We start from the raw sequence: 26,368 nt of genomic DNA, 5'->3' as shown, positions 1-26,368 counted from the left end.
TTCGCGCAGAACTCTGCGACTGAGAAACCAATGAGAGAAAAGCAATGGACGGTGTGCAAAACTATTGTCATCATTATCGTTCATCCCAGAGATAATGAATAATGCAACATTTTGTGAAGGAGGGGGGGGGGAGTAATAGTGTTATCATATTCATAAGAAGGGAGGGGGGAATCGAACAAAGAGTCAATCAGCATGGGTTTAGAGAGTAAATTCTCTGAATGCAATTGAAATTTTCAAGGATTTCAATGCAAGAAAAAGTATTTCAGCTCCAAATAAATAAATAAATAAAATAAAATAAAAACATGATAAGATATGAATGATAATGATAATGTATGTAAAAAAGTGGCCAAAAATGGAAATGTTGGAAATTCGCAAAATGTTACATTAACCGTAACCAATGATCACACTCTTTTGAACTACTCAGATGAGTGCCAGGCATTTTTTTTTTAAACTTTTGCCACATTGTAAAGTTCCATTTATTTGATTATTTAAAGTAAAAAGCAATGCACGATTTTTTTTTTGTCCTTCAAACGTATTCAATTCAAAATGACATAAAGAATTGTGACATGAATGCGGATGAGATAGGAATTAAATGAAGATCTAGAAAAGACAAGGATGTAAACTGTTTACCTGACAATATTTTACACTTGGAATGCTTAAGCAATGTACTTGCTGTAGAATGTACCATTTTCCCACACAGTGCATTCAGAATCATTTAGGCATCATCATTCATATTTTTTGCATACTATCTCATATAGTAGAATGTGTAGAAAGATCCAGAAATGGCACACTAATAATGGATGTAAATTCTTTGCCGACATATATTTGGACAGGACGTACAGACATACTGCTTGCAACGGAATGTACTATTTTCACACGCAATACATTAGGAAGCATTTAGGCATTATCATTAATATTTTTTGGGTACTGCCTTATACAGCAGAAAGTCACGAAGACTCACAAATGGCAGACTTGTAAAGGATGTAAATTCTTCACTTGCCGGCATATATTTGGACAGTATGTGAGCATGTACTGTCCAAGTATAGACGTACACGTACTTGCTATAAAACGTTCCCTTTTCTAACAACAAACGGTGCAAATTTGGAAATATTTGGGCAAAAAACGGTGCAAATTCGGAAATCTTCCGTCTAGCTGAAAGCATTTTTGAGTTTGTTACAGACGGACAGACTGGCGGACATTTTTCAAAAATATGTTTTTCGAGCTCAGAAGTACTAAAACTTGGAGATTCGACAAAATTCCGAGTTTGAAGTTTTTGACGATTACTATACTTTCTTTATACTGCCTATACGAGAAAGTTAAAAACATGCAATTTCGTGTCTCCTTTAAACGAATTCGTTTCAGGATCCCAATTATAAAAAATTAAACATTTAAGTTTTAAAGTAATTTCAAACTTAATGGTAATATCAATCTAAATATTGTAATGCAAAATTTCCCATGCCTATGAACGTGAACCAGACAGTTAACTGCAAGATACTGAGCCACATTGATTGCTCAAGCAAATTTGAAACCATGAAAAAAAAAATTCTAAAAATAATGCTCCGATATTTTAAATAGCAATTGGTTTTAATTTGTAGTTCAAATGAAAGTATAAAATTAGACTACCTTGAAAATACTGCTAACAATCATAAGACCTCTAGTCCCCTGCGATTTTGCCGGGATCCAAGGTAATCGCCCATTCCACCTGTTTTATGATTTGTCCTGATATTGTAACGTATGATTATGTCTTGTTTTATGTTTCCTACCTCTCTCAACAGTTCGTGCCTGAATTTTGAATCGCAGTATGAATCAGCTACTATTAAAAACTCATAATTGATACCTATGTAGACGATCTAGCCCAGGGATGGGGAACCAGTGGCACGCGTGCCATCGATGACACGAGACACAATATTTTGGTCACGCCGCCGATCAAAACGGTTTGCATTTTACTGTTTGCAAAATGGCTTGACTTCACTTGATAAACTGAATTTGTCCCAATTCGATTGGTTGGAAATCGAAGAATTTTAAATGCAACCGATTGATTTCCAGTGTAGTTTAATGTGGATTCAAAAATTTATTGAAACAATGAAAAAGTAGGAATTGATTGAAACAGAAAGGTTAACAAGCAACATAAGCAAAAATGCCAATAACGGAATTTTGGAAACACAGAATTCTATTCAAATATTTAACTGTTTGAAGAAACTGGCTCATTCTATTTTAAGCCTATTTTCATCTATGCCTGCGAGTTTGGCAGATGACTCCAATTCAGCGTGCATTCTGAACACCTTACAAACCTAATATAAGTTATTTGTCATCTAATCTGTAACAACAGAAGCCACATTAATGTTACTTTAATTTGAATTAAACGTTTAACTAAAACATTTACTACTATACTGTGCAAAATATATTTTTTCGTAGTAAATAAAGAGTTTTGAGTTGTTAGTACTTAGTTTTATCTTCCCAATAATCACAGGACAAAATTATTTGATGGCACGTGTATATCTCATTAGACATTTCTTTAGAAAAAATGGCACGTTGATCTAGCCCATCATAGATGAGTACAGTTTATTTCTTTTATTGCTTTTTCATGTACTAAGTATAGAATGAGAAATTGTTGTAGTCAACAGAAAATTCGAGCTCCAAATTTTGACGAATCTCCATCTTTTAGATTTCTTTTATCCGATAAAAAGCAATTTTACTTTTTACGAATTCAGTCAATGGTCAACAAATTCGAACTCGAGATTTTGACGAATCTCCACATTTCAGATTTCTGCCAGTCCAAAAAAAAAAAAAAAAAAAAAAACCTTTCGTATCATTACGTCTGTTTGTGAAATCGATAGCTCAAAAACGTTTTGAGGTAGACGATTGAAATTTGGTATATACAGTTACGACCAAATTTGTAGATTTCCGTCAAACGTTGAACGTATTCCATTCACAGATCGAGTACAAGTGAATTCGATAAGTACAAAATGCAAAAAAAACTAGATAGATAAAATTTCGTACATAGTTTTATCACCTAAAATACAGATATCAAATTTTAAACTGAATCCTTCAAATGCTTGATCGTCTATCGGTCTGCATTTTCGCATACATATAAACATAACTCATATGCGCAGTGATCTGTCAAAAATGTATTTGGTGCGCTTGACAATTTAGTTTCATTTTATATTGTTACGAATCTGTGATGCGGCTTTCCAGCATAGCTGGTTCCATAGGAGGTCGCAGAGTTTGGCGACCATTTGGCGACGAATTTGGCGCCAAAATAGGTTATACCCGAAACATCGAGAATTTTTCCGATCCCTCCAGTAGGAACGGAGATACGCCTCGAACGTTCCTGATTGGTTGAGAGGCTTCTAGCCCCGCCTCCTGAGACCTATAAAAGGAGCTGCAGCTGCCGGGGAGTGACGGTGAATTGGGTGATGAACCAGTGGAGTCGAAGAGTAGTCGGAGCCGACGGTGAAGAACTGGCCCTCCAGAGATAAGCGGAGCAGCGACGGAATGAAGCTAGTGCTGAACTAAGCTGTGTGCTACTGTCTGTAGTAGAGTCTGTTGTATGCTGCACGTCTCGGCTGAAGATAATCGTCTTCTGTGCTGTATATAGTTGTCGTCTTTGTGCTGTCCTGTGTGTCTTCGTGTAAATAAACATCGTTGTTTTTATTTTCTACTGCTGCCTGGTGATTGAGCGTTCTTCATACCATGTAACCCCCACTATCCAAACGAACCCCGGAAAATTTCGTAACAATATCTATCAGTCAGTATTGTGTGCAGCAGAAAGTTTGTATTCTGTGCTTGGTTTCTTTACAACAAGCAAACAAGTTTGAGATCCGTCTGTAAGTTGAACGGAACAGATTTGTCCTATTTGCAGCATTATGTCTTTGGTTTGCTTTTTTATATTATAATGAAATACTATACATAAATATGCAACTGAAAGGTTATAATTAACCATCTCTTACTTGCAGTCTTTTGTTTTTTATAGAAATGATTTTATTGATTATTTTATAATGATACCCATTTGAGACTTGTTCAAAAATATCAAATATTTTCAAAACAAAACATGATTTGAATATAATTATACTGTTATACAACGATGTGTGCATATATATATATAACTTATACAGTCAATTTTTTTTTTAAAAAAATGGCAGTTAATGTGTTAAGCTAACTTAGAAATAATAGAAATAATTTTAAAAAATGTTTAAATTTAGAAAAAAGATTTAAAATTATTTTCGATTTGATTGAAATTTTTGTAATGCTATTTAATTATGTATTACAAAGAAAGGAATATCTGGTAAAAATTTAAATCAATTGCATTATTTTTCGGTATACTTGCCTAATTCGGAAGAAAAAAAAAAGAGTCGTTGAAAATCTTTTTTAATTGTTCAAATTTGAGGACAGAAAAGAAATCCTATTGCAAAAGTGTTACCCTGCGACTTCAGAAAGTTTTATAATAATCCATTTTATAAAATAAAATAAATGGCGACTGATTTTCGAAAAACATTAAATCGTAGAGTTCATTAACACAACGATCTTCGGAAAACTAGTTCAAAGCATATTTGAGAAAAAATGTTAAATTCAGATTTAAATTTCACCACTTATTTGTGAAAATTGATCCCCATACTATCTAAAATCGCATTCGATACATAAAATTCAGTCAGAAAAGTACTTATAGGCATTTTTCAATGGTTGTTTTTCTAGCTAAAGGCGAATTTTCCAAAAAATAATGCAGATATCGATCACCAGACCAAATACTCTTCTCTGTGTAATACATAATCATTGAAATTACAAAAATTTCTCTGAAATTAATAATAATTATAATTTTTAAAATTTACGCTTAAAATTATCTTGATAGATTTATAATCATTAATTTAACCCCCCCCCCCAAAAAAAAAAGCGCTTACTCCGATTCTAGTTCTATATTAGGAAGCAAAGATGTAGTGTAAGTTAACATGGTGATTACGAAACGATGAGAGCTAGATAGATAAAATTCGGTATGCAGATTTCACATCTGTAGTGTAGACACTCGACAAATTTTGAGCTGGAATCGAACTTCGGGTTGATAATCTGTCTGTCTGAACTTTCAGAAAGAAGTAAACGCGATACTTAAAAAATGCAATGACTCAAATACATCAAATTTTGTATGGGATTTTGTGACTACAAGTGCAGCTTTGTGCCAAATTTTTGTCTCAATGATTGAGAAAAAAAATGTCTAAAACAAAAATTCGGTTTTTGGATGCTATTAATGGCGTGCTAGGGATTAATTGCCAAGGATGACACGAAAGATTCAATAAAAATGCTAAATTCATGTCAAAAGTTATTATTTCGCAACTATTGTGCTCCAATGCCATGTAAGGCGTTCTATGGCATAAGTTTATTAGAGCATGCGAGAAAATTTTAGGAAAACCACTTCCACTGGTTGTTTAAAAAATATTGAAATAGTAGAAAAAAAAAAAATGGGGGTAGTGGTAAGTTTTTTCCCCACCCAATTTATACGATACCGGAGCTGAGAATGTAGATAGGAAATATGAATCATGAAATATAAAATTCAAATAAATATGAGAGGCTTATATTTGATATCGCTTATATTAGTAATCCTTTTTTTGTATTCTTACATTAGAAAAAGATATTAAAAATAATTCTTTGAAATTATAATGTCGTAAGCAAAGAAATATTTGTAATATTTTTTTTGAAAAGAACGGAAATATAAATGACGAAATAATTGAAACGGAATATATTCCGTTTATACTCCGCGCATTTTCGAATCTGACAACTTTTCCAAATAATTTAAAGGTTTTCATTGAAATGCTATAATAATAATAATAATAAAAAAAATAACTAAAATACTGTGAAAACTGAATAAAAATGTTTGTGAAATGACTATATTCCCATTTTCCAAAATAATCAAAATAATATAGAGCAATAGCAGTCGAGTTTTGCATGTGGATCAGAGGATTTTAGGTTTAAAATTCATATGATTACACACGCACGCACGCACACGCACATTCATATGATTATGTATAAATCCTATTTATACAAGATTCATATTCCCGGCACACACAAAATCCATAGGCAGCGAAGAAAGTGTTTGTTCGCTGGTATAGTGTAAAAGTTTAGTGAGGAGAGCAGAGACTTCGCCGCCATCAGACAGCTTATCATTATATAATTCGTTCATAATGAATTTTGCTTTGATTAAGACGTTGATATAACGAAATTAAATTAATATAAATTCAAAACCACGGATTTTTAAATTTCGATTATTTTAATGTTTCCTGAAAATTGATGCATCTAGTATTTATGTAAGATAAGCGAACAAGAATCAAATCCTGCTGACTTAGGAGCTCTTTGGTAGAGCCTAGGTTCTGCTATCTTTCGCCTTCCGTTCTACTGAAATCAATGATTAGTAGCAGAACAAAATGCTGGCATGAATACTTGGTATTACTAATCAAAAGGGAACACAGATCAAAATTCAGCCCAGAAAATTAAAACGAGAGAAGAAAAAAATACAATTACATTATTCTTTATTGTATCAATCTAATCTACCTAATACGTTCATTGGCCCTTTTCGCCTGATCTGAGCTTGCAATCATTGGGTGGGTTTAATGTTAAGGGTCAGTGGGAGGAACTTTACCAATCTTCCTTATGTGGAAACACATGTTCTTCAATTTTTTGTAACCACTATTTCTACTTCTCAGAGCTTTCAGAGTTGCCAGGATATTCCTGATTATGCTGAAAATTTTACTGATTTCTGTCATCAGGCCGCGGTAGCCTACTGGTAAGTTCTCGGCTTCGGAACCGGAGGGTTTCAGGTTCGAGACCCGATTCCACCGAAGAACCGCCGTGTATGTGGGTTTGGTGCACGTTAAATCCGCCGGGGCCAAATGTCCTTTCGCTGGTGTGGTGTGGTGTGGGTTTGGAGAGGGGGGTACCAGCTGAGGTATCGTCATCTGACCGCGGTTCAAAATTACGAGATCCTTCGCAAAATAGAACTAGTGTTGCTTCAAAACGGGAAGTTAATATAACTAAACTAAACAAACTAATTCAATATTTCATTTATGTCATTATCGTTAGCTCTTGGTTCTTTCGTTGCTTCCCGATAGGGATGTGGTCTGTATTCTGCTTTTAACTCTATTTCCCTGACTTGCCCTTTAATCTGCATTTGTTTACCGTTATCTTGCTGGGCATTTCATCTCAGCCCTCCAACGACCTCAGTGAAGCTCTTACAGGGTCGAAATATTCTGCCTAACGATAAAAAGATACCGATAACAAATCCTTGGTGGGGAACAGATCCTTTAACATATTGCAATTTTTTTAAAAAAATCAAACTTTATCTTTTGTTGAATATCTACGTTTCTGATCTCCCACAGTTTGGAATTAGGTAAATCTGCCTCCAAAATAAATCAAAATGCGTTGAGCTAGAAGGATGAAATTTAGTATATTTTATTTCCACCGAATTTGTAGATTTCTATCAAATTTTGAACGAAATCCATTTATAATACGTTTGTCTGTCTGTCTCCAAGTACAAATGAACATGTTAGCTGAAAAACGTAAGAACCAGATGGATACGATTGGATTCGCATTAAGGGTTAGTAGCATCTAAAGTGTAACATCTGTATCAATTTTAAACATATCAGCCAAAATGTACAACTATCAAACTAGAGAGTTTGATAGTCTGTCGATCAGTTAATTCGCGCATATGTAAACGGGGGAGGGGAGAGCTTTAAATCAATGAAATTTGTAAGGCAATCTTGTTATTAAAATTGAAGTTTGTTAAATTCTCATTTTAATCAGTCAACAAAAAGGCATACTCACTACAACTAGCTCTTTCCCTTTTGTTAGAAAGGATGGGGGGGGGGACCCCTCTTTTGTGCGTTATTCTGAAAATAAAAATTTGTGCACTCCTGCCTTTCACATCCTTATTAGAAATCCCCAAATCTCTTGTGGGAGGCTGAGATGACAGCACCTTTATTTTGAAGACTGCAGGAAAGTTTCGAGAAATCATTCCATTTGGTTCTTTTAGCGACAAATGTGTCTGTCAATTCAAATGGAGGGTTGGAAAAACGAATAAAATGCTTATTTATATATAATTATATGTAAACATCTATTTACTTCCCGTTGTTTATATTTATGTTTCCTTATGTTTATGTCATGTTTCTTTAACTTGAGTTGTCTCTAGGAAGACCAGCCAGCTGTGCATGACTATTGTATTAATCATCATTAAAATATGCTTTTCTTTATGATTCCAATTGAAGCATTTGATAGATGGCTCATACATTGCAAAAAATTTCCCCGGCAATATTCAATTTGATTTGGATATAGATTGTAATTTCTATTCCATAGCAATTTAACATTCAGGATTTGATAAAAACCTTGTTAAATTTTAGTTTATATAATTCTTTTCCATTTTCTAGTTTGAAATATTTCATAATAGAAAGTTCTATTCTCAGGTCACTAACCTCCAGGAAGATTGCCTTAACAATACACTAATGTATAGAGCTGAAGTTTATCATACAGGCACATTTACACTGATGGTGCTTTGTATAGAGAATCAGCTCTAAACATAAAAAGTATTTGATACACCGAGAATATATACACTCCCCCTCTTCAGTGTACAATTTATTAAATATATATATATAAAAAAAAATATGGAGCTTTTATATATAACAGAAAAATGAAGGGGGAAAAACATTTTGCAATTAAAAAAAATCTATTTTAGATTTTCATTTTTAAAATTAAAAAAAAAAAAAGATCCTTCTATTCTAGTAAAGAAATTCATTCATTAGTAGCATGAAAAAATAAATAATCATAAATACAATATCAAATATGATACAGTATTCAAAGAAGAGTTTATATACATTTTGTATCTACATTATGACTGTTATACTGAAGCAATTTTAAAAAATGATAGATGGATTATAATGATAAACCAAGTCTAAAATGTTATCCAGTTATAATATTTCTAACCAGTGGTTAGAATCTCCTTTAAAATATTTTTCATATTATATAATTTATTCATAAAGTTTTCTATGCTAGATTACTAAAGGACTCAATTAGTGTTTTAAAAGAAACAGAATTTTCTTATAGCATCCATTCTAAAGTAGTATTAGAACAATCTATCTATAAATTTTTGAATTACAAACTAGGTTTTTACAAATGGTGCTCCACTTTCAGAAATATGAGCAATGTATTCCCAAGTTGACATTCATTATAAATGATCAGAATTATATTTAAAAGAAATCTTTTTGAATATAAAAAAATTGCTGATTAAATGAAACTCGCTTTTCAAGGATTACTTACGATAAATCATTATAGTTTCAGAAAACTATGCAGAACGATACATAATTAATAGCATATAATTTAATGAGTCATAAAACATACAATAGGTTTTTTTTTAAATAAGAAATAATGGACACGACTGGCATGGATATAAATATTCATGGTCAGTGCTTGCATTCAAAATGAAGGAGAGCTATTCAGCTTCAGAAACTTGCACTTCATTTTTCAAGTTATTCAGCTATACTTTTTTGACTGATTAAAGGTAATTGAATACCCCTTTTTTGCATTTTATTTTTCACAGACAAACAATTTTATGGTAATGTGCAAAATATGAGTAGTTATGAGCCATAAAACCTCAAAATATATTTTTCCCAAAATTTTGATCTCTAGCATAAGCTAATAAATTCGTCATTAATATTAATATGGAAGAATTTTCAGTGGTTAAAGCCTAATTTAAAGTTAAGTCAATATAACGATAACTGAACAACAGTTGTTAGCATTTAATCCTCATAAAAAAATGATCCTTCATAGTAATGAGTTAAAGTTATCAGCCAGCTTGAAATTTATTTCAAATTTTTGTTTTTAGACTGCAAAACCTTTCCAACCTTTTATATAGCTCACTGGATTATTGAGGGAAAATATTCTTTAAAGCTAACTTCCTAATATAAGTACTTTCCCTTTCATTTAATGAATAATATAGAATTCTGCTATCATACAATTGAAAATTAAGAATTTTTTATGCAAAATTTACAAAATATTTTTATTAACATATTTACAAAATTAAAGAATACATATCACATATTTTATACTTTCTTCTTCTTCTTTTTAGCTTGCTTAACTTCACTTTTATTAACTTTAGTGGAGACAGTTTCCTGCAAACGTTCAAAGAAGTCTTTTGAAGACTTGATTTTCTCAGTCACCTAAAATAAATAATGCTTTCAATATTTCTGTGTCTATTTTAAAGGCTTTCATAGTATGCTTATAAACAATTAATTAGGCATGTTATACCTTGCACAGGTTATCACAAAATGTATATACATTTACCTATTTAGATAAATTATTTCAAAGTTTCATGACTAAAATTTATTAATTCATTAATATCTGAGAATTTCCATACTTCAAAATAATTAATAATGTTTTAAATGGCAGGCAATCTGAATGAAATTTTGGAAAAGACATGATTAATGCAAAAAAACTTCGACCCTTCCTTCCCAAAGATTTTATTTAATATATATCTACAAATGGAAATCTGAAATCAGCCATGAAAATAGAAAATATTCAAATAGTAATTTATATGCTAAGAAATGTTTGCAATTGTAAATATAAATAAATTGTATCTCTGAGAAATGTTAGCAAATATTTTAATTACTTCAGATTTAGAATATTACATAATTGCATTAGTTTCAATTATAAAACTTTGATGTTTTCTTATTAATTTATCTAATAGTTATTTAAAGTAGACACAATTTTTTAAGCATCCTTTATATACAATATTTTTTAATTTTATATTCTTATATATTATGAGTTGCATTACACAAAAATATGTAATGCAAGGAAGTGAGAGACCACAATTTCTGCCTCAATGCTCAGTAGATAATTCTACTACTAACTAAGATATCTTACAATCAGCAATAAATACATTAAATTCTCACATGAAGATAAGGAATTAATAGTTTAAAAAGGAAGAGTTATATATAAAATGAAGCTTACACTTGCTATCTTTGTGTTTTTATGTTGCTTTAATTTCTTCAACACCTGTAATTTTTCTTTCTTTGTTGCTTTTGATGAAAGAGGTTTGCCATCTGCATTCTCCTTTTCCATTTTCTTTTGTTTCATTTTCTGATGCAATTTTTTCTTTCTCCTCTCTCGGTTTTTATCAGTTTCTGTTCTTTCTGTTTGACCTTTTGTGAGGCCAGTTCGTTTCTGGAAGTCAAAGAGAAAAATTAACCCACTTATGGTATGCTACAATATTTTGTTCTTTAATTTTAATATAAAATTATTTCAGTGATCAGTATACTGAACAATTGCAATGAATATTACAAAAAAAAAAAATGTTTTTTGCAATTACCAACGAGAAATTACCAATAACATTAATATATTAGTAATAACGCTCTTATCTAGGCTAATGTGTGGTCATATAAAATGTCTTTTTTTCATCAAAGGTCAAAAAATGTACACCCTTTGCCACTGCTCAGCCGATACCTCCCCCCCTCATATCGTTGACTGTATTGGCACCGTCTATGAGGCAGCTGGTGAATGAGGAGGGAGTCAGTTTACAATCTTATCATGTGAATCAATCTTTTGAACTTGGTTTGAATTGGTGATCAAACCAAGAGGATACACAACAACATTAATAAAAGTACTCAGCTATATTTCAAAATTTTCATGAATTGAATTTAAATATGTGTGCTATTTCATATTATGAGGAAACATGAATATTACAATAAACATCTTGATAGCAAAATAAATAGAAAATAAAAATAATATCGGTTAAGAATGCTTATTTTTAAGATGACATTTGTTATATTTTTGATAAGCAGTGAAAAAATTAAAAGTTTAATATTGAAAGGGAAAAAAATGAGCTTACTAAATTTAAATTACAAAAAATTATTAAAAACCTATTTTAAATACTTTTTCAACAAATTTTTTTGGTGTGCATTTAAGACATTGCACCAAATTTCCTTTAGATATAAAATAAAAATTGTCATCTTTGATTTGCTCACACATTTCATCTCCTTCAAAATTTGCAGTAATATCTATTCTATTTTTCTCTTACTGCAATGAAAGTATGAGATGGTGATGAATAACCAATTCAGAAAAATAGTATTACGCAAATTCCTTATTTTAAAATTGCAACTTCGCAGGTACCGTGAATATCAAGCTTTTCAAGGCTAATGGGTTCTTGTGATAGATAAAAAATTTTTATTTTTAAAATACGACCAATCTGCTAATACTAATCTAAATCTAATATAGATTAAATGTAACAATGTCATTCAATTGAAAATAAATGGATAGACGATATTAGATGCCTGACATGTACTGTAATATTGACCAATTTTTTTTCCCTTTTCATTCATACATTTCTTTCACAATCCAAATACAAATTTAACATGCAATTTTAAACTGAATGAAGGAGATACATATAATTTATATTCTGATTTTTCTCAGCATCTCATAGTAAATTTTTATATTATTTAAAATGAAAGCTAATAACATATTTTTCCAGTTGCTAAAAATTTAAATCTAATTAAATACCTTTATTTCTTCTGGTGCCAATAATGTGACATCACTGTAACTTGTAGGAGCAACTTCTTCAACTGTTACAGCTGGTAGATTGCTTACAATTTTTATATCTGGAACAGCCTTTAAAAAAAATGTAATACATAAATAAATTTGAAGGTAATAAAGAAAACTTCAGGCGTTAGTCAATCTTTATTTATAATTACACCAGCCTGCAACAACTTCTTGTTTTTAAAGTGATAGTTGTTTTTAATGTATTTTCGCATGCTTATTTCAAAAATAATATCAGTTTTTACGTATCACGTACAGTTTTTTTGAAAAGTAAATTTTTCAAATAAGTAAAAATACACAGATTTTTTTGCGATTTGAATAGGATAAATTAATAAAGTATGTATGTTTATTTGTTGAAATAAATTCTGAAAACATCTTACTTCATTGAAATTAAATAATACATTTATATTGAATAAATACTTATAATTATATTTTTAAAAAACCTTTTATTTTAAAATTCAAAACATAGATGGCAGTTGGATTTCACCTTGAAAAATGAAGTACCTGAAAAATTTAATAAAGCCGAATTAAATGACTTAATTCGCGATTTAGGTTTAACTAAAGAAAATGCAGAATTATTAGGCTCTCGGTTAAAAGAGAAAAATTTATTAATGACACATACGTTGTTTAGTTGGTTAAAGCAATTTTTATCATTTTTCAAATCTGATAACTTCTTGGTTTATTGTGCTGACATACCTGGTTTGTTACATGAATTAGAAGATAAAATTCCTTATAATCCTAATGATTGGCGACTATTTATAGATTCCTCAAAGTGGAGTCTAAAAGCAGTTTTATTGCATAACGAATCTAAACTTGCATCAGTTCCAGTTGCACATACCGTTTTCATGAAAGAAACATATGAAAGTATGGAGATGCTTCTCACTAAAATAAAATATACTGAACACAAGTGGGCAATAAGTGGTGACTTAAAGGTTATTGGTCTGCTTCTCAGGCAACAAAGTGGATTTACTAAATTTCCGTGCTTTATTTGTGAATGGAATAGCAGGGACAAAGAAAGTCATTGGATAAAAAAGATATGGCCGAAGAGACAAGAATGGATTCCTTTTAAGAAGAATATTTTAAATGAATATTTAATAGATCCACAAAATATTTTATTGCCCCCACTTCACATAAAATTGGGACTCATAAAGCAGTTTGTGAAAGCTTTGGATAAAGGTGGAAAATGTTTTGAGTATCTTGTATCGAAGTTCCCAAAATTGTCTAGCGCTAAAATTAAAGAAGGTGTATTTGATGGAATGCAAATAAAGAAATTAGTTAAAGATTCCAATTTTGAACAATGTATGACAAATAGAGAGAAGCAGGCTTGGGTTGCATTTAAAGATGTCGTAGAAGGTTTTTTGGGAAATGAGAGAAAAGAAAATTACAAAGAACTTGTAACTGAGTTATTACGTGCTTATCATCTTTTGGGGTGCAATATGAGCATTAAAATTTACTTACTTCACTCACATTTGGAATACTTCCCAGACTATTTAGGAAAAATGAGTGACGAGCAAGGTGAAAGATTCCACCAGGATATAAAGGAGATGGAACGCAGATATCAAGGACGGTGGGATGTTAACATGATGGCCGATTACTGTTGGTCTTTAAAAAGAGACAGTGATGTGGACCATAAACGAAAAACCCGAAAAAGAAGCTTCTTGACTTCAAGAAAAACGTAAAAGTTATCATAATATTGTAAATGAACAGCATTATTGTGTTTAGTTAATAGTTGCAACTGTATGCATTATACTGCATTTTGTTAATTTTTTCATCATCATTTGTAAAAAATCCTTATGTGTTACATAAAATTTACTTTGCATTTTGGAATGACATCATTATTGCTGATATAAATCAATTAAAATTTTACAAACAATTTTTTTTTTTTTTTTTTTTTTTTTGCAGGCTGGTGTTATTAATGCACAATATCTTAAAACACGCTGAGAAACTGAGATGATACATAAGGTTTTATTACTAAATTTACAGACATTGAATCTACTTTAACTGAATTCCATCATTGTGACAGACAAAATAAATTGAATTTTTAGTATATAAGTTTTCTTTCTTTTTAACTAAAAAAACTACTAATAAACAGAATTTGCTCATTACAGTTACACAACCATTACAACATCATATGAAGCACTGCAAAGTAAGACAAAAAAGTAATTAACTGTAAGAATGGACATGCATATTATGTTTAAACAGATATAATCTGTAATAAACATCTGCATCAAGTAATACTACTTATAAATGAATATAGGTATGTACATAGAGATAGCTTACTTGTGTTACACTATAAATAAAAATTCTGAATTTTTATTAATATCAAGCCCATAAAAATATTACTTTTTAGAATTAAAAAAAAAAATGAAGGAAAGCTGTGAGGAACCCATCAGTTTGATGGGTATTCAGTAAAATAAATATACTGAACAAAAATACTCCAAATTCAAAGTTCTCAAAAGAAAACAAATTGAAGTAAATACTTGTTTTGTTGCATCAATATATAATTCATATTTTTTTATATTTAATACCTGAATCACAGAACCTGTCATACCAATGGATACCAAAAATCTCACGTTAAAATGTTTATAAATGCAGTATGCATTACTTAGATCAAAAAATAAAACATTCAACTAGAAGTCAAGCATGAAACAAGTTAAAAAATTTAATTATATTGTTAATTGGCATAAATTTATAATCCTAAAATTTTTCATTTTCACAGCAAAAGTAATCTTGCTGTACAATAGAATTTGGAATTCTAATATTTCAAATGCCTGAAACAGCCCCACCGTTGTATGATTACACATATTTACATAACCTTTTATGAAAAATAATTTCCCAATTATAGAAAAATTCAATATTCCCAACTATCTAGATTTTTATCTCCAATTTTTGCAAGCTCTTCAATCAATACTTGTTTATACTATTATTATATCCATAAAAATTATTTTAAAGAATACTTATGGCTATTATAGGGAGGGAGGGAGGGAGGGGGCATTTGATTCATAGCAAGACATTATATAATTTCAGCTAATCGGGATTGCACTGATTACCAATCCAGATAATTCTCAAAATAAATAAACAAAAGCAAACTGATTTGGAAATCTGAACAGATCAAAGTGAAATGATTTTACGACCTGAGTATACAGTCAATAATTTTGTTCATAAACTGTATATTCAATATTAATTAAAAATTCCATGATTTCACAATTCTTTTTAGAATGAAATAAGAAAAAATTTAATAATAAATTTTAATAACTTCCAGCAGGCTGCGGTGAGGTACACTTAAAAGTCAGCTGATCACGAGTTCAAAACTAATTACTACTGAAAATGTGCAATATATGGGAATCTACTGGATAAAAACTTGTTTAAGATCAAATATCATCACACTAGTGTGTTATGAAGATTTAGAATTTAAAATGTACATTCAAGCATTGTTTTTATTTTATAATAAATCAAAATCAGATTCCTTCCAATATAATAATTGCTTAATTAATTAAATCAATTTAGTTAAAATTTGTTCTCTCCTTGTTAATAAATAAAATAATGTGAATATGTTTTTCAGCATTTCATTTCTTTTAATAAAGATTTGTTCTAGTCATATTTAATATTATAATACTCTTTAGAGACAAATTTTTAATTTGTAATATCATTATGATTTGACATTTAAAGCTATCCAAAATCATGCTCAACATCAAAATAATAATGGAAGATTAAAAAATTGAACCAAATAAACATTCATTGCTTCATTTTCCAATTAAATAGCTCAGAATATTTTCTAAATCAAAATAATTTAATCAGAAACAACACCGTTATTGTCATTTCAACATGCACAAGCATAATATCCTGAATGAACTACAACAATCTTCAAATCAATAACAAAATAATTTCAAAACACTTTGATGTCTGATAAAAACTTACTGGTTTTGGTATATGGCTGAATAAAGCATATAATTCAGGAAATAATGAATCCATAAACTTCTGTATTTCTTTATGTTTTGGATTTTCTTCTTCTTCTTGTTTCTAAATAAAAGATTGCCATTTCTTATTCAATAGTACTATTAAAATACAATTCCAAGTTCCATTGGAAGTAGCAATTCAATTAGGCATGTTAGCAAGAAATCAAAACACAGTAAAAGAGATTTAACTTTTTATATATAAATATATTTAACTTATGTATGCACAATACCTGCCCTCCAGCACTGGTTACCCAGTCATCATACCCTTCTTTACTGTTATATTATAAATAACATAATATCAAATTATTGGAAAAGATATTTTGAAAGAATTTTAATTAGCAAAAACATATTAGTTAAAATGAATATTTTCAAACATCATTCAAAATTATTTAATAGACTTTTATTATCGACTAAATATAAATGTATATTCTGTTTTATTGTCTAACTCTACATGCTAAGAAATGGGAGCAGACTTAAGATATTCAGAAAAAAACTAAACAGAAATTTGGCAAGATAATTATATATTTACCGCACAATGCTAACTTCACTCAAATATGGTATGGCTAAGGTATATTTCATGCTGCTAAAAAGTTTAAAGTTTCTCTTCAACTTCTTTACATACTTATATAGTAGGCAAAGAGTTGATGATCTGAATAGAAAATATACATTATTATTGAATTTGAAAAATCAGAAAGTCTTCCTTTCTGAAGTAGATTATTCACTTTCTATGCCAATCTTTAAAACAATCATAAGATAAAGACAGGAGATGCATAATGACAGCTACTGAAAAACACAACCTTTATATATTCTCCTACAGAATCACCATCCAGAATTAGCATTAAAGAAATCATTGAAAAATATTTCATACTTATAAGGTGCCATTACTGTTAAAATAGGCTTCAAACACCAATAAGAAATAGTCAGAATTATTAAAAAAATAATCAAATAATATAAGCTAGAGTTTTGCTTTAAAATCTTGCAAAGAGCCTTTACAACTTTAATTATTCAAATAAAATCTATTTCATTAAAAAAATATATTCATGTTCAGTTAATTTTTTATTTTAGTACAGTGAAATAAAATCCGACTTAAAACTGCAAAATTGAAATGAAAAACTAAATTAAGGTTTACAAATAAAATTCATATATTGCAAATGACCAAATAAATATAGATAAGTTCAATAACATTTCAAAATAAAACTTACACTTTGTTTTTTGAGATACAACTCCTCGTACTCTTCAGCCAATCCTTTTTTGCTTTTGTTCTGGTCAATAACAATTTCTTTTTTCATGCTGATTATTTCCTTCACAGGTTTCTCTTGTCTCACGCCATCAGAATAAGCCTAAAGATAAAATACCTTTTTAAAAGCATAATAAATAAAAAGAATAGATTAATGATCACTTTTTATTCATCTTCATCTATTATTCATTCATCCGTCACATTTCATTTATTCCCTTCAATCAAGAAGTAATTCATCAAGTGGCCACCAATCACCATTTAAGTGCATTATCTCGAGCATTATTTGAAGATTTTATTATTGAAAGCTATATGTTAAAACACAATGCATTTATATTTCTTTCATTACTAATAAAAGCACTTATCAAAAAAATATTATTATATATTTTATAATACCTTTGTAACCCAGAGGTAAATAATTGTAAGTAGCAATTTTAAAACTTAATTACAGAGAGAAATTTTAGAGTACAATGAATCATATGCTGTGTTTATTTTTGATGTGCAGTTTATTATTTTTTTTAAATATCTTTTGGCCTACAGTTTTGATACTTTACCCACCTAAAAATATGATCTAGATAATGCAAATATGATTAAATAAAAAAATCAGCAAAACTGTTATTTGTAATAGTTTGGCATTGCTGAGATATAAAAAATAGTTATTGATTATTTAAATAATTTACAAAAGGTTATATCATTAAACTTTTTCAGAAAAAGCTATATAAGAGAATTGAAACTGACTAGTTAATAGCAATTAGAATTTCAGACAATATTTTTTTTTAATTAATGAAATTAACTCTACAAACGTATTGGCTGTGTTCACTCTTCAATTATAAAGCAGCTAGGAAATGTAACTAAATAAATATAAAGTAATAATATATATAAATATAACTAAATAAATAAAGTAGCTATTTAAATAGTCATAAATTCTTTTCATTTTAGATATTTAATAATATAACAAATAGTTTTGCTTACTCATGTTAAAATACCGATTTTTAGAATTGAAATTTGTTAAAATAATTGTTTATTTTTATAATTAAGATATTAAGAAGCTGAATTTAAAACAGTAGTAAATAACATTACCTTATTTTTTATTGTCATTTTAATCATATTTTCTAGTTTTTCACAGAATTCCTTATCTTGTATAATGACTAGAAGGAAAAAATAAGCATTAAAAAGAGTTTTGCATTTTTAAGTATCAAGCAAATCAAGCTTAACAAATTTTATACAATTTAAAAACTATAATATATATATAATCACTTGTTGATAAATATAGAAATCATGCAAGATTGTATTATTTAGATTCTTAGTCATTATATTTATTCAAATGTTTAAAACATGTAACAATGATTTGCTTTAAGAATAAGATATATTACTTGGTTTTGCATTTAGTTCAAAATCTGTGGGCAAATCCAGAAGTCCATCTACAGGTCGTTTACTAACATCAACTTCACCAGTCAATTGCCAAGGCTTTGGAGTAACCATGCTCTCTTCATACTCTGATATTTGTTCCTTTATCTAAAAAATATGCAGAGAAAGTTGCTATTATGCTTTTGAAATCAAAAGTACATATAAAAACTTATGTGGGAGAAAATGAAAAAATAAGTATGTAAATATTCAAAAAATACAGCAGAACTGGTATTGTCTCTCGAATATAACAAAAATGAATGTGTGTGAGGCTAGTTAATAAACTAGACCGTTTAACCTAGAGCAATCAAATTTGGCACAAATATACATTAGAAGGTAGGAATATGCACCCCAGAGCAAATTCCTTCCAGCATTTAAATTTTTTTTTAAAGCAAGATTTTTATTTCATAACAATGTTTTTGATCATACAATTTTGTAGCATGGTTGAAAACTAAAACAGAAAGTTCCTGTTTAATATTTTTGTAGTTTACAACGCAAATAAAAAAAAGTGAAGTTACAATAACACAAAATTAAGAAGATAAATGAACTAGACATTTTCATTTTTAATAGCAGTATTATGTCATGGGACTGGTCTCCATTAAAATATATTAATTGGTTCATATATACAATAAATATAACTTAAATATGACAATTAAAATAACTTGGATTTAATGTCTATGAATTTGGGGATGTAACAGGCATGAAATTACATCTAAATAATTTATCTTAAATTAACTACAACCAATATTTCCAGTGAATCAGCTGGTCCTAGAGGTAACAAGTGCTGAAAATAAAAGAACTTTAAAATTAAAGGTTCTTATCTATTTACTTATGCCTTTGATATATAATTTCCGAGAAACCATTAAAAATGTAATTTATTAGATAATGAAAATCTAAGATCTCCCATAATTTGAAACTGAATAAATAATTATAAAAAAATAGGGCAGAAAATTTATTACTTTTATTTATGAAAGAATTTCTTAAAGAAGCAAAAACATGAAAATTCATGGGCATGAAATATGCATTATAATAAACATCTTAAAGCATTTAGCAATACAAACAACAACATCTAAGAAAAAGACACTTCAATATACAATTTTCTGGGACAGTTTAATTCATAAAATTAAAATTGGTGAAATTATTTTTTAAAACTTCTGCTACAAAGTTTAATTTATTTCATTCCTAGGAATAAAGAATTCTTGTTTTACAAGAAATTAATTCTATTTATACATAATGCCAGAAAAAAAAATTATATAAGAGAAATGAATTCAGATATTCAAACTACTTTAATTTCAAGATTAAACTATTAACAAAACTATTTATTTTTCATCTTTCTTAATAAATTTGTAACAATAAGTTAAAAAAAAAATTGGTATGTAATACTCTTGCATTGGAGCAATAGAATAAATTGTAAATAAAAGATTTTCATTTTTCTTTCCACAAAAAAAATGTTTAGATAAATGAAAACAGTAACTACAAAAAAAAAAAAAAAAAAAAATTAAAAGACAATTTAGCTGATATTATGGCAAAGGCATTCTTGAGATTTTTTTTTAGATACATGTAGTTGTTAAATAGAATCATATTATGCTAAATTTTTAAATGTAATTTCACCATTAGCATACTGACATCAAAGATAACAAAAATCAATCTTGAATTTCTAATAACTCTGATAGTAGATATTTATACATAAATGAAAATTTTAAATGAAAAATACATTAATAATAATTCTGATACAACTACAATTTCACATTAGATTTTCGATATTAACATGTCTGGGCAATTATATTCTACAAAGGGCTTATGTGTAGTAGAGATGAGCGCATTTCCGAAATTATCACAAATGACCTTGATTTCAGTTCAATTAGATGCATTTTCATATAATTTTCTCCTATTGTCTTCTTGGTTATACTATTTTATCCAGAGCTTTTGTATTTTTGCTCAATTGGGTAATTTATGTGAAAATAAAGCTTTAAAGAATTGTACTAAAAATATGTCAGATTATATTATTAAATATTGTGACAAAAAAAAAAAAAAAAAAAAAAAGAGCAGAGAATGGGGAGTTATCTATTTAGGCCATTCATCCTACAGAACATTTGATTAAATTGCCATATGAATTAACCACATAATACTTGAACATATTTGAACTTCTTAATTGTAATTTTGCTTCAAATAAATTAACAAATGAAATAATAAAAAAATATAAATTAGGATATTATTGGAAAAAAATGTTTATTGAATTTGATTGAGGTATTATCAGAAAAATTGTGAATAACTTTTATGCTAAAGGACAGAAAAATCTTTTTTGATTATATTTGCTCCTGTTTTAAAAGAAGGGTATTTTAATATTAAAAAAGTTTTTTTAATAAAAAAATGATTAGCTAATTTTAAATACAGAAATCTACTATTCACAAGTCATAATTTTAGGTTCAGCAAATTTAGTATAAATGAAAATTGTCCAAAAGTATTTTTGTGATTTTTTTTACTGGTAATAAATAATGAAAGCTACCCATAGTTATAACAATTCCTAGATTGACCTAACAGTTAAAAGTAAACATTTCTTCCCCTATCTTTCATTTTGGCAAAATCAACGCTTCCTGGCATATTCAGAAAACCCTAGAAAGTTTCCATATTTGTGAAATGATAATATATAAATCTTATGGATTTAAAAGAGAATAAGGTTTATACCACTGAAGGTTTTTTTTTTTTTTTTTTTTTTTTTGGTTTTGCAATCCAAAAATAAAATTGGATCTTCAATATTAAATAATGTGAATTTTTAAGAAGAAATTTGCAGCATTAATGTTCTTATTCAATTAATCTAATATTTATAATTACCCTTTCTTGTTCCATTTCAAATGGGGTTTTTGATTTATTATTTGAAGCTTTTTCTTCTTCATCATCGTCCAAACTTTCACTGTCTTCCTCTTGCGAGAGAACATTTGCATCATCAGAATCTCTACAGAGAGAGAGAGAGAGAAAAAAAAGATTTTTTTTAGGAACATCTTAAGACATAATTATTACTATCAATAAAATTTACATAAATAAATTCAATAAGTATGCTCATATTTTGTTTTATATCATGGCAGAAATCACTTCACTAGTCCAATGAAGTCAATACATTTGGCACTGCAAATATATAAGGAATTTAATTGCTTATGTTAAGCAACATTTAAATGCCCCCCCCCCACTTTAACTGCTAGAAGTGCAAAGGCTTCCAAAATTAATTTGGACGACAAATTCAATGTGTATTATATATACATAAATTGACTTTATTAGATTCACAAATGCATGCTACTTTTAATTAAAAATTCAATTAGAAATGGTTTTTTTAAAAAAAATATTATGGATAACACATTTAAGATGCATAAGATGATGGTTACATATAACATACATACATAAGTTATTGCATTTGCACAACAGAATTAGAGAAAGTTTATACATGGAAATTGGAATTCAAGAATCTTAGAAAGAAACAACCTCTTTATAATTAAAAAAAATAAAAAATCTTAATGTGTTAAATATAAAGGATTTACTTACAACTCCTCATTTTCGAAATCGGATACTTCATCAGGCTGTTTCACATTTTCATCTCCTGATTCCGGACTGTCAAAAAAATCTTCATACATATAATCTTTACTGGACTGAAAGACAATCAAGCAAGTATGTATAAGGAATCTTTAACATCATTAATTGCATTAAACAGAGTAAAAATTGTAGACTCGGGAAACAGTTCAGGTCTTGGTTCAATCCTGGAAGTGTCTGTTGTTTCCTTTTAATTTTCTAAATTATTTAAATTAACTTAACAAATAGTTTTAATTAATATGTTACTCATCTTTGTATAAAAATAAAAGTTTATTCTCTGAAAACATGAATTAGAGTAATGTTTTAATGATCTTCTTTTTAAAAATTTGTTTCAAAATAAATTAATGATTTACAAATAGTTATTAAACGGTTCATCTCATATTCTATGCAAAAATAAATGTTTATATAATAAATACTTGATTTATAATCATATTTTTAAACAGAAAAATTATAAATATCACTTAAATGAGGATAAAAAGAAATTATAATTACTCCCATGTTATGAGGGGTCATTATTTTTAGGTAACCTTCCTGAGAACACAACAAGAAAAATAGTCACCAACTATATTTCTAGAAATTTATTCCATATTCATAAATTATCAAATGTATTCAAGAATCGGAAAGAGAATTATCACAATGACATTGAAAACAAAATACATTTAGACATGTTGAACAATTGAAAATAATTATTGTTCATAAGAGCAATGTTTCTTTAAGAGATCTACAAGAAAACATTTACACTAAAAAATATATCAAAACTATTTATCAAAAGAAAATAGTTAATTACATCCAAAGAGTTTAGAATCATTCTTTGAAAAAATGCTTGTTATTATAAAAATAAATTTTATTTCCCCAGTCTTCATTTAATAAAAGATCATCAAAATTATGCAGCATCTGTCTGCAGCTAATATCTATAATTTAAAAGTTGTTTTCTACTATTTCTTTTTGATTATTAAAATTCGGAAAATTTTCATAAATATTTAATTTTCAAAATATATATACAGTTTAAGAAGAAATTCTTTGCTATTATTAAAATGTAAATTTTTTAAACTTATAACAGGATTTAAATAATTTATAACCATTAGAATTGTATTTATTATTACTCGGAGTGGTCAGCATTTCTGCTATTTGAATTTTTCTGACATTTCCAGATTCTTTTAAGAAATTTCTCCAACATTTTTCGAATGTTTCTAATATCTTCAGCATGATGTCACTTTATTTTATTCTCTTTAATTATTACACAATATGTTAACTTTATTTGTAAAACTCCTCTACTCTTTTAACTAAAATCAATGTAAAATAAAATTTAATTCCCAGAAAAAAAAAATTTTCACATATTGAATTTTAGTTAATTCAATTCTATAAATAATTCAATTACTGGAATTCAATTATATAAAATCCTTCCTTTTTTTTTTCCCCAAATATTTTAACCAGTACTAGAAGATACATGCCCATCTGGAGCAACTTTTAGCCAAACAGCCATATCTCAGAACTGTTTGTCAAATTTACTCATAAAAAATCATATTTCTAATAATTTGATTTACAATAAATACATAAAACTTATTTAAACTGAAAAATTTTATTAACTCCATATTTTCTAGCATACTGAAATATTCTTTCCTAGTGGACAGAACAGAGAAAAATGGAATATTAGATTGTTATTACTCATGTCTTATATGACAAAGGATTTTCAATTTTCTCGTTGAATTCTACTAACTACAGTCATGTGCAATTAAAAAAGGAAAAAGATTATGGCAGGTTGTTGTCTGATCAAGAAAGAAACTTCCCACTGTTGGAAGTGTTCTCATAGGATTAATAGCGAGAAAGCAGTGATTAAATTAATGAAAGTTGGTTCTCCTAGTTTACAACTGCAAATTCAGGGATTATTGGCCAATAACATATGGTGAATTCAGAATACTGTATAATAACATTAGTTCATGAAGAAATAACTTTTATAAGAGAATGCTTCAAGTTAAAATAAAGATACTATTTGAATAAGAGAAAGTGTCTATGTTGAATTTCAAGGAACTTTATAAAAGTTTATGTATTCTATTCTAGGATCTCGATTGAAACCTTAAGCAAGTACAAAAATTTGCCGATTCCGATAATATAAAAAATTTAATATTAGACTGAACAGCAAAATTTTATACCCTGGTGCGAATGTCTGCCATGTATCTGATATTTCTGTTTGGCAAAAAAAATAATAACATCTTTTTCAAACATAAAATGAGGTTGAATTATTAAGATTAAGCTTTACAAAGAACAACTTACTTTTTTATTAGATTCATCTTCTGAATCGTCTAAATCATCATCAGAAATATCATGAAATAAATCAATGTCTTCTTCTTCTTCATCATCATCCGATTCCTGATTCTCATCATCATCTCTAGTTTTCTCTTCTTTTAAATCTTCCAGCCGAAGAAATTCTTCAAGTTTTGACAATTTGAAAAACTGATCATCAACTTTTGATTTAAATTTCGAATTTCTATTTTTATTCTTTTCTTTTACTTCATCTTTAATTTCATCGAAATCAGATTCATCTTCAATAATTTCTTTACTAGCTGAAGTGTTTCCATTTTTTTCTGCTTCCTCAGTAAAATCATTCTCAGAAAACTCCGCATCTTGCTCCATCTCTTCTTCTGAAGGGGTGTTATGCATATCATTAAATACATCATCAGAAGCAATTTTAGGTAACCATTTATCCAAATGTTGAACAACATTTTTGTTTTGTATTTCTAGTTGTTGCCACACCTGTTCATCATCAAATCCATCAATCAATAAACTCTTTAATGATTTGTATTTTGGAGCTGTTATATCGCATGACACGATGCAATCATAAATTTTTTTTGAAATCCTTTTGAAACTTTCATGATTACCTGAATTCTGTCTAGAGAAAAGAGCAGAAAAAAATCATTAGAATTCATTTTAATTTTATGAAAAGAATAAAGTAAAACTTAAATTTCTAGAGAAGTATGAGATTTTTCTCAATCTCGATACATTGAATGTGAATTAAAACAGTATTTATTTACTATACAGTAATAAGAAATTAAAATGTTTGCACGAAAACTTAATTCGACTCCCGGATCATATGATACCAATAACTCTGAACGCAAACATAAAAATAGTTTACAAATATTTCTATAAGATAAAAGAAGATTAAAAGGTACTTACTTAAGAAATATTTCAGGATCATCAATCAAATCACTGAAATTTGGTATATTAGAAAACACGCTGCTTACCATGGTAGTCGCCATGTTGTTTTGAATGAAGATTTGCATTTCAGATCAATTCGAAATAGGATGGGATGCTCGCTTTTCACAATACAACAAAATTTATTCAAAGGTTGGAATTTTGAAAAATTAGCAAATTATGATATTTTACTCAATAATATAAAAACTTTCTGGACCGTATTTTATTATCAATTGTTTTTTATAATTTTTGCTATGTTATCGGTTGAGTTTTTACTTATCTAAATCTTGCCAAATTAATTTTGGAATATTTAGAATATAAAGCAAATATATATATATTGTATAGATTCAAATATCCACTCCATGTTTGTAGAATAATTTGGCTACAATTTTAATTTTTATGCCTCTGTCGTAATAAACGTAATCAATTATTTTTAAATTAAGAAAAA

The 26,368-nt window shown here is 28.4% G+C and overlaps 1 protein-coding gene across 1 annotated transcript; it reads right to left on the bottom strand.

The window, feature by feature from the left end:
• Positions 1–10,026: 10,026 nt before the first annotated feature.
• On the bottom strand, positions 10,027–26,022 carry LOC129977119 (U3 small nucleolar ribonucleoprotein protein MPP10-like). The gene is made up of 11 exons (XM_056090535.1): positions 25,903–26,022; positions 25,003–25,618; positions 22,687–22,790; positions 21,985–22,105; positions 19,122–19,263; positions 18,829–18,896; positions 17,717–17,854; positions 16,477–16,578; positions 12,523–12,630; positions 10,978–11,190; positions 10,027–10,187 (listed from the first exon to the last, which is right to left on the bottom strand). The coding sequence occupies exons 1-11, from the start codon at positions 26,007–26,009 to the stop codon at positions 10,071–10,073; spliced, it is 1,836 nt and encodes a 611-aa protein (XP_055946510.1). The 5' UTR covers positions 26,010–26,022; the 3' UTR covers positions 10,027–10,070.
• Between the last annotated feature and the right edge of the window lie 346 nt (positions 26,023–26,368).

This window comes from Argiope bruennichi, chromosome 1 (genome assembly GCF_947563725.1).
Source record: "Argiope bruennichi chromosome 1, qqArgBrue1.1, whole genome shotgun sequence".
Taxonomy (NCBI): Eukaryota; Metazoa; Arthropoda; class Arachnida; order Araneae; family Araneidae; genus Argiope; species Argiope bruennichi.
The sequence above is the reverse complement of the archived record's forward strand: the minus strand, read 5'-3'. Positions and strand labels throughout refer to the sequence as shown.